Raw genomic sequence first — 9,797 nt, forward strand, 5'->3', positions numbered from 1 at the left:
TGTCCTCATCTACTTATTGCATCCGTTGCCTTTCTCCCTACCTTCACGCACACAAGCCGAGAGCATACCGATACAACGCTCGTATCTCTTCTTCTATCAAGTCTATTTGCCAATCCACTGAGCCTTCCACCACCCACCCTGTCATTGCCGCTGCTTCTCGAGCTCCAACCAAAGTCGAAAAGGGTAGGGAATCGACGCCAACATCCTCCTCAACCTCTTTCTGACAAGTCCACTTGTAGATGTAATCGTCCTGTAGCTGAGGCGAGACGAAGTAGTAGTAGGAGGCGATATTGGAAGTCCTTGAACATTCACTGCCAACATGGCCTTGAATCAACGAAGGAAGGGTCAGATACGGCCACTGCAATGTGCTAGGATTGACGTTGAGAAGGAGCTGGCCCCGCCAACACTGGTCGGACCAACATCTGCCGGACCAACATTTGCCGGACCAATACTTGTTGTCAGCAATGCTAAGCCTCAGATTAGGTAGATCTTCATGCGGACGAGAAGCAAGGACGAGAATGCTGAGGTTGTCCAAGCGCGGTCGCAGTTGACGAAGCACATTCGCTGTGGCACTATCGGCTGGGAAGTCCTGGATGCGCCCATTACCGGTCAACAGGTGGATAATGAGGGTGCGAAGCCGCGGGCAATGCCGCGCAAATGCCGTGATTTGTTTGGAAAGCACCGCGTCGGTATTTCCAGGGTTAATTACCTCCAAATCCATGCTCAGATTCACCATGAGATGTAAGTTGTCGCTGAAAGGAGGCATGGCCCCCTCCCGTACAGGCGTGTCGCTGTCCGCCGGAAACTCAGGATTGGAAATTTTGATCTTAGAGAGCCCTCCAGTAGTCGATGAACAATGGAAGGTCTGGCTGGCATAGAAGATAGGAAGTGCTTCCTGGTAAATTTTTTGGCAGGTGAACAATATGCTGCTGTCGAACGTGTGTGTAAGCCTCTTGATCACCTTGTCGTCATCGATACCGGCTCGGCGGCGGAGAAGGTACGTGGCTGGAGTTTGGAAAAGGTGTTTGTAGACTATGAGACGGAGCTCGGGCGCGATGGTCGTAAAAGTAGACCCTTGTGGTTTGAGAAGGGAGGTGCGAGTAAAAAGGTCTTTGCCTGGAGAAGATGAAGCAATGAATTGCTCTTGGATTGATATGGAATTGGTCACTGGTTGCTCTTGATTCGAATTGGACGAGTCATGGGTTTGCTCTCTCACTTGAAATTGTTTTCCCGCACAATGCTCTTCGGTTGGCTGGGATGAGCCTGCCGACTGACTTATAGAAGCCATGATCAAGGTAATGAGGTCGGGGAGATTAGAGGCAAGGTAGGGTATAGGACATTATCAATAGGCTTGATCGGTCCTAGACGTGGTTGAATGAATGAAATGGAGGTGGTTGATTTGTGTAGTTATCCAAATTGCTAAACGCTTGAAATAGTCGCGAGTGACGCCGATTTGACGCTATGTCTAATCGGGCCTGTGTTGGCTATGTCTTAACAATCCCCTTTCAACTCTGCGGATAGTACTATCGATTAGGCCCTAGCAGAACGAAAGGGGCACAGGTGAACTTTCGGTATGCAAAGCCTTCCCCCTATTCTATAACACTGCCTCAAGCTAATCAGAGATACTAGCGATGAAGAGTAGTGGACTTGGTGAGGGGAGAGAGCACGCTTTGCACGGCCTTATCACCGAAGTGGACATTTTTGTAATACAAATGCAGTGGTTGACACAATAACAGAGCTGACGGGAGACCCATTATAAGTGTCACTAGTTGCTGTCGGGGAAAGCCTGGCCATCCGTGTGACGGATTGTGCTTTCTTGCATCACATATGAGTGTTCTATACACTTTTTCGAAACGCTATTTGGTTGACTAGCCGATCTTCATGCAATTTTTGTTTAATCAGCTCGCAATCTGAGCGTGCTCCATGTAAACAGGCTGGTGAAACACAGATGCATTCCTGAGACGTACATCGAGAACATGGTGACGATGGCAAATTCAATATCTCTCGCGTGTATCTGTGGTGGGCGGCTCGAACGCATATTAGAGTCCAGCTAGCATCAGATCCCTATAAATCCGAGCCCTCCCGCAGGACCGGTTTTATCAACTCTCTCCCCCCAATACGAACGTGCGGTCCAATGCAAAAAGACAAGATGATTGCCAGTCGCTGTGGTACAAGATCACTAAGGTCCTTGGAAGGTGTTTAATGCGTACCACTTGTAGCAATTAAAGCGACCCAAAGTGAATCAGATGATCCATATCCTTACTGGTCAGCATTTTATGGGGTTTCTTACCATCCGATCGACCCACGAGCCAATAAATACAAGCAAGATTAGTGAACGGCAAGGAGCTCGGGGCTTGGGCCTGGCCTGAGAATTCAAGTCGCTGAACCTCCTTCAGTACTGTGCAACATAAATTTGCACCTGACAGCTTCTTCACACGGTCCGGTCGTTGTATAACCCAAAGCCAAGTCGAAGTACGAGATTGTCAACCGTGGGTCAGCATCGGGCTCTTTCTCAGCGATGTCATGCCTTACCATTATATTGTATGTTTGTAGACTAGATACAGTTGTCTTGCTATCATTGATCTCCGCGGCCGAGCATTCAAGATCTCGGTAGGTCTCAGCTAACAAGAACTCAATCCGAGACACTGAGGCTGAATTATCGCCAGTACCACCAGCGTCTATAGTACTCACTTTCCCTGCCTTCATGTTACATACTCTTCATATGTTTCCACCAAGTCTTCGTCTGATGCAGCTCCAAACCTAAAGGGTCCTTCTCTGATCAAATGTATATTATCCTTGAACACCTGTGTCATCCTAAAAGCCGTATTCGCCCTCCAGGCTCTCCCATCCCAGCACGATCATATGCGCCTTCCCTTTCGGTTTCCCTCATATGCCCCATCCTCAATGATTCACCCTTCTAATACCCCTTAAACTTCTTCAGTCTCTCTGAAATCTCTTCAATACTCTGACTGTCTTTACGTCGAAACCCCTGTTCTCTTTTCCATCATACCTGATAGAACATTAACTTGCAGCGATGGTGAACCCATATGCTCTGTTTCATCAAGGAGCTGTTGCCTTCAAAATGTAGTCTATGCCAGGGAAAAGGCCCATACATGGCTACCAACTATTTTGCCACACCTTCGAACAATGACCACTGAAGGCTCAATTGCCACCTGTGGATCCCACAATTCGGGCATCGGCTCTTCGGTTCATGGCATCTCTGACTTGACAACCTAGGGAAAGGTGAGACTTCGGGGCCGAGCTCCCGAAGTGGTTGCTCATATTCGTGCTACTTGGGTTAATAATGCCATAAATCACGCTGACGAATCCATATTCTCAAATCTATCAAAGTGCTATTGACTTCAAAATGTAAATTGCGGCAGGGAAAAGGCCCATGCATCTCTATCAAATATACTGCCACACCTTTGAATAACTACCACTAAAGGCCTGTCACCTTTGGATCCGGTAAACACCTGTGAATAGTTCTCTCAGGCACCTCTAGAACAAATTCGTTCTCAGTACTTCTCGTCCATTGTCGTCTCTCGGGCTTCCCCCTTCCATTATCGTGTACTACTGGTGAGGATCTCGTCGTTCTTCTCGAGGCAAATGTTCACGTGCTGTGCACCTGCTACTTCCCATACTTAGAACCCTATATTAAGAGCACCTGCACTGCTTTCGCAGGGTTTCTCTTTCGCCTTTATTCTTCATCCAAAGCAACGCCTTTCTTCATAATTTACTCACTCCATTATTCCTGAACCGTATCGTGCCCCTCGAGAGTCTCCGAGCCAAAGACATGGACACCAAGGTTGAAAGTACATCCGCCGAACCCTCGCAACCGGTGCCGCGTCCCACGAGACCGGCTCCGAAGCCGCCGGGGACTCCCAAACTCTAGGCGTTTCAGCTCGGGCTGGGCAGCGTATCTTGGGGGGTTTCCTGGGCGAAGGATGGTGATTGAAGGGTATTGAACCTTGATCGATTTGCAGATGAAGGTGGTTGAATGCCTCTCAGTGGGTTTGGATGAGAAGCATGCTGTGAATAAGGAAGAGACATGGCAGTGCAGTCTAATTGACCAGAGCATAACCTCTACGCGGGTCGAAAGCGACCCAATGCATTAAAACGGCCAGCTCCTCACGAACCACTTGAGTAGTCCCCGCGTTGATGTGATGAGACGATATTTATAGGGAACCTACTTGCAACATCAATCCTCCAGTTCCTTCCCCTCACTCTCGTCGTCATCATGCCCTACCAATGTCCCCTCCGTACCCGTCCGTATGCCCGTTTCAATCTTCACAAACCCCTGCTTCATCGTTTCATCCTCTCGAGCTTGCTCATCCGTCCCCACAGCTACCCTTTCGCTTCCGAATACCTCGGAAAGATCTGCCATGGCGAGCTCATCTGCTACAGCAACCGGGCGGCCTCTAACGTGAGTGCATCGGCCTTGCTCTTCATCTAGTATGTGTCAGCAGGCTCATCAATGAAGGAACGGACGGAAGGAAGGAAGGACGGAGCCCGACGTGCCCTCTTCATGCCTCAGCCTCCTCACTCTGCCTTGCCAAAGCGCAGTGATGCCGATGAAGAACATGACTACCCCGAAAAGGATCGTGCCGATGGAGTCAGGCCCCCATTGATTCTGATTGCAGCCACCGAACTGGAAGGCTGTGGGCTGCGGCAGGTGTGAGGGTTTCAAACTTGGGGTCACTGTGGACGAGGCGTTCAGGACCGGATGAGAGGCCATCGTGGCTTTCTTCGGAGTGTCAAGGAGGCCTCTGTCAGCGGTTTGCGGGAGGGTTTGTGTGTAGGTAGGGGAGCGGTAGGAGTGGGAGAGCAGCTAGGAGGATTCGCAGAAGACTGGGGTTCAGGAGGCAAGGCTACCTTCTTGTATTCTAAGTGGGCGCATAGGGACCAGCTGGTGGCAGATACACGCCAGCGTCGCGTACGCTCAGAGACCGAATTTCTGAGTGCAAGTCGCGAGCGAAGTCGCGTTGGCAAGCTACGGATGAGATATGTCGAAGGCTCTGTCGCTTGTCACGCTTACCGGGCTCGCGTCGCCTGACAATGACAATGACAGAGAGCGCGTAATTGCAAAAGAATAGGACACGTTCGGAGCGTATTCGATGTACGTCAAATGCAACGCAGTACCTCTCGAATTTGCATATCATCGTTACTCGTAAGCTGTCGTAAGGGCAGCGCTCAAAGGTATCCTGTCCGTTTCTATCACTTCGGTCAAACCCATCGGGCGAGCAAAATTATAAATCGGAACCTTAGAGCCAAATATTCCCACCCGTAATCCACATCTCGTTCGCGTTATTCGCGCCTGGGCCAAAATGATTTAGTGAAGTCCAGAGAAGTTTGTGAAAATACAAAATACGAGGTTAAGATGGAATTTGAGACAATAGAAAACATCGATCTGTCTTAGGCCATTTTGTTGGTATACATGCCACACATAGTGTAAAGGCGCATTCACGCGAAGCTGCAGACTTAGCAAAATCAGGTACAAACGTACAATGTAACATCATGCCGGGCAAAACGGTTAATACAATACATGACATTACAGGCTCAACGAAACAGCATGGGGGCAAATGAAGACGCTCCTCACCTCGCACCGAATGGGCCTTTCGGTCTCTCCGCTAGCTTGCCCAAGCGTTGCGCGAATTGAGTATGCGTTCCAAGCTTTGAGAATTTCGTGTGAAGCTTCGCCTTTTGTATAGCATCGCGCACGACTGTATTGGTCGTCTTAGTTGGAAGACACAGCACTGGCCAGGGGAATTGTTTTGCGGAGATCTCTGCGATGAAACAGTACCATGCCACAAAGTCTGCAACGTCATCATGACCTTTCTTATATACGTGTTGCAGTGTCGGTGCCAGTCCATCGGTTTGTTCATGCATGTTGGCCCCTGCCGCAAGTAGAAGCTTGACAGTTTCGAGATGTCCATTCTCTAGTGCTGCTTGCAGTGCAATACATCGAGTACTCCCCTCGCTCTTAAAGTCTGCTCCTCTTTCAAGAAGAAATCGAACAATATCACTGTAGCCGTTAGAGGCTGCAAGATCAAGTGCTGTGATCCCCTCAGAAGTACGCAAATTGATGTCCGAGTATCTGGTCGAGCAAGACCATAAGCGTCCTATGTGCGCCTCTACTGAGTCCCGCGTGTCGATATCCCAAACCATGCTATCTGTTTTCCCCTCGTTCATTGCTAAGTCTTTCGTCCAAGACTGATAGTATGGTTGTTGCACAATCGAGTCATATAGCTCCAACTCCCTCATGGAAGGATCGCGGCCATCAACCAGGTACTTGACAACATGTATATATCCATGAACTGCTGCTATATGTAGAGGTGTCTCATGGGTTTTTGGTATAATTGCATTCACGTTCGAGTTGTAGCTCATCAACAATTTCACCAGATCCAATCTGCCAGACTCCGTAGCAACATGTAGCAAAGTTTTTCCCGAGTCGATTTCAACAACGTCTACCTTAGAGCCGCACTCCAGAAGTGATTGGACCGCGTCTGTAAGTCCCCGAGCTACAGCGAGGTGAATCATTTCTACTGAATTATAGCTCGCTCTAGATGCAGAATGCGCGACCCCTCGCAAAATGATGTTTGCAGCCTCCGAGTGTCCACCTCCTACTGCAATAGCGAGCGGCGTTTCACAAAGAACGCAAGAACCACCCTTTGGGTCCATACCCATCTCCAGGCACAGTTGAGTTAGAGACATCAGACCATACGAAGCGGAAATTCGAAGGGTAGTATGAGCAATCTGGATGGAACGTCCACTGTTGGGTATTGAGAAAGACTGGCAATCGTAGTCAAGCCTGATAATTAGACAGCGCTGCAGTGTGCCGGCAAGAACCCTGCTGTAAGTCTCGGACAGACGATAATGGACAGACCAATTGGCAGCTGCATATCTAGTCAAGGTCGAGGTCATCCCTCCACACAGCTGCTGTGCGGTTTTTATGTTGGTCAAAGCTGAAGATGATTCCGCCCTTAAGAGTGAGCTCAGCAGTACCAAACAAGCCCGCGCAAGACGTTCGTGGGCTGCGAGTACCAGATGACGAGGATGGTTCGGCGACTCATCTGCAAAAAGAAGGTAGTCTCGCAAAGTTGGGTGTCTCAGTCTAACAATGCGTTCCTCGGTAATGGTCACAAGCCATCCGCAAATGCGGTAGATTTCAGCTTGTGAATTGGGTAGGCTTAGCTCGTCGCCAGTTGATGGCGGCTGCTCAGGAAGTTGAGATTGTCCAGCTTTGATCGCCAAAGCCTCTAGAAGTTCCGGAAGGTACAGAGGCCGACTAGCAACTGTTAGCCAGGAGAAAATTTTCTGGGCCGTCTCAACATCCTGCAATGGGATTTGTTGCAGCGCCCTTTGGTAGAATGCATCAATGCTAGCTGGTAATGAGTTGACCAATTGTGGCAGATTTAGGTGAGATTCCATCCGTTGGATTTGCTCAATGGCCAATGCCAGCCACAAAAAAGTTCCATTGGCGCGCGAGCACAGCTGCTTCGCGAGAGCCAAGGTATGCACGGTTTTTTTCGTGGAAGTCCTGAAGATATTCGCCAATCGAATTCTGGCAAAACTCAACATGTCCTGCTGAAGTCCTGGCTCAGCGCTCAAGTCAATCTGGATAATATCCTCAGGGCCGATCCTAGCCTCGCACCTAGACCGACTTGATATAAGACATCTGAAAATGTGTGATTTCTCCCTTGACCTGTTGGCTCGGAGGATCTCGTGCATGATGACTTTTTCGATCGATTCATCATCGTCGAGACCATCAAGTATCAAGAACACTTGTACATGAGTGTTTACACTTACTATAAGTCCCCTAAGTTTGCGCTGAAATTGTTCCAGCGACATTGGATCCGTAAGCTTCTCGCTTTCTCTGATGACCGATTGCAGCAGGCGTTCTAGCACGATGGATCGCATACATCCTCTTAGTTGATAAGCGAATGCCTTCAATATGTATCGCGCCGAGCTGACTTGGCCTTGGCGTGAGTCAAAGAAGCAGAAAGCCACTGCGCATCTCTGCTCCTGTCGTTGCTGTAGGTTTTCAATTATTGCCGAGCAAAGCATGGATTTGCCTGCCCCAGGCCGACCTTTGAGCCACAGCAGAGGGTTCTCGGCTTCATTCGCCCATTTTCGGTATGCTTGAAGATTGAACAACCACTCGCAGCTGGTCGCGGATCGTTGCCTTAACCACATCTGCAGAAGTGACTGTTCGGTCTGGAGGAACCTGCGATGATCGTCTTGACTTCTCGCTGCTTCTATAAACATTTAGCCTTTGCTTACCCGCATTTTGAGATGTCCGTACCTTCGCTCAAACGATATATCGAGCGCTCGACATTGGCTCTTATAACATCTTGCGGTAGCGTCTTGGGAATGAAGTAATGTTTTTCGGCACTCTCTGAAAGCCAAGATTGAGGGACCATAGACCACAAGCAATGGTGATGGAGTACCTGACATGACCGTAAGCTTGAACGGAAAGCAAACCGAGGCTCGCAAAGATATCACTACAATATCAGCAGAGCAAATACGAACCTTGGCTCCGGGACATGGAGTTGATGTCTCCTGACAAAAAAAAACCCGTATGTATGGCCGATCAGGCCTACAGCTTTCTCGGGCGAATCGGGCTGATTGCCCATCGACGTCTGCGATCTGTCGCATTTGAGGTGTCGAGTGCGTGCGGTTCGAGCCATCTAATGTCTCTAGCAGGCTTGCAATCGAGCTTTGTACAGGGCTGGCGTGAGGAAAGCCGAGGAAAATCTATGGCAGTCTTAGCTCCATTTTTTGGCTTCCTGTGTTCGGCATGTTTGGGGTCAGACTATTCCGTATGTTTCCCTAGATAACGCATGCAATTCTTCCTCTGACTCACTCAAAAGCAAAGCCTGTAAGGAAGTCAATGATGCTCAGCTTCAGGAGAACTCTGCGTCATACTTCCTCTACCACAAGACCGCCGAGACCCTGGCAGACAAAGAGCAGGGGTCGAGGGAGACCATCGCCTTCGTCTATAGCGTTCTCAGATGAATCTATCAACGGCTTGACGAGCGAATGTGTTTCGAGCTTTGCCCACTCGGACAACAAACCATGCGCTGCATGGTTTACAACTTCGACTGGAGAGTCCCGAGAGCTTTGATCATGATATCTGTAGTATAGAGATCGCGTCTTTATGGAATGTCTTGGGAAAGCCTCCTTGAACCATTCTGAATGGCCAAAAGATTCTTCCCAATCTTGGAGATTCTGCTCTATCGGATTCTCAACAAAAATGATGCTATTTGAATGGTGAGTATGACAAAGGTTGAGACGGAGATAACAACATACTCGACAACAACATCTTCATTGCTCTGCATTTCCACAAACTCAGCCATAAGGACGACTGCCACAAGGCTGTAGAAAAACTGGACGGAGGCCGAGACATATATTCACAGTGGTGTAAGGATCACACACTGCTCGGCAAGGGATTGGATAGTGATGAAAGTACCTTAGTCTTGAATCGAGTTCTTAGCTACGGTAAGCGCCCCATAAAAGACGTACGCAGAACCGGCACCTTCTGCAGCCTTGCACTGATGGGTGTAGCCTTGCGCACGATGTAAGCCTGTACACACCAACGCCCCGTTTTGCCTGCGCAAAAATACGTCATGCTCTGTGTCCCAGTGGTCAATCTGAGGCGCAATAAGCAAGCGAGGAAGCGAAAATACGCGACCATGCAGGAGATCGGTAGGAGATAGGCGATGCACATGCGAAGCGAAAGGAGCAGCGGGCTTTTATCGCAACGTCTAACTAAGATGAGAGAAAGTGCTTGAGATCGA

At 49.2% G+C, this 9,797-nt stretch overlaps 4 protein-coding genes across 4 annotated transcripts; all 4 read right to left on the reverse strand.

The window, feature by feature from the left end:
* Positions 1-43: 43 nt before the first annotated feature.
* HO173_013337 (uncharacterized protein) lies at positions 44-1,288 on the reverse strand (the record flags this gene model as incomplete). The annotated part of the gene is made up of 1 exon (XM_037315158.1): positions 44-1,288. The coding sequence occupies one exon, from the start codon at positions 1,286-1,288 to the stop codon at positions 44-46; it is 1,245 nt and encodes a 414-aa protein (XP_037157955.1).
* A 2,910-nt stretch (positions 1,289-4,198) lies between these two features.
* On the reverse strand, positions 4,199-4,735 carry HO173_013338 (uncharacterized protein; the record flags this gene model as incomplete). Its single annotated transcript, XM_037315159.1, has 2 exons — positions 4,199-4,449; positions 4,519-4,735. 2 exons carry the CDS (start codon positions 4,733-4,735, stop codon positions 4,199-4,201), a joined length of 468 nt encoding a protein of 155 aa, XP_037157956.1.
* Positions 4,736-4,883: 148 nt separating this feature from the next.
* On the reverse strand, positions 4,884-8,687 carry HO173_013339 (uncharacterized protein; the record flags this gene model as incomplete). The annotated part of the gene is made up of 4 exons (XM_037315160.1): positions 4,884-5,049; positions 5,597-8,255; positions 8,303-8,447; positions 8,601-8,687. 4 exons carry the CDS (start codon positions 8,685-8,687, stop codon positions 4,884-4,886), a joined length of 3,057 nt encoding a protein of 1,018 aa, XP_037157957.1.
* A 232-nt stretch (positions 8,688-8,919) lies between these two features.
* On the reverse strand, positions 8,920-9,356 carry HO173_013340 (uncharacterized protein; the record flags this gene model as incomplete). The annotated part of the gene is made up of 2 exons (XM_037315161.1): positions 8,920-9,259; positions 9,310-9,356. The coding sequence occupies 2 exons, from the start codon at positions 9,354-9,356 to the stop codon at positions 8,920-8,922; spliced, it is 387 nt and encodes a 128-aa protein (XP_037157958.1).
* Between the last annotated feature and the right edge of the window lie 441 nt (positions 9,357-9,797).

Source organism: Letharia columbiana, assembly GCF_014066305.1.
Source record: "Letharia columbiana isolate WasteWater2 chromosome Unknown xpSc0000111_s0, whole genome shotgun sequence".
NCBI lineage: Eukaryota > Fungi > Ascomycota > Lecanoromycetes > Lecanorales > Parmeliaceae > Letharia > Letharia columbiana.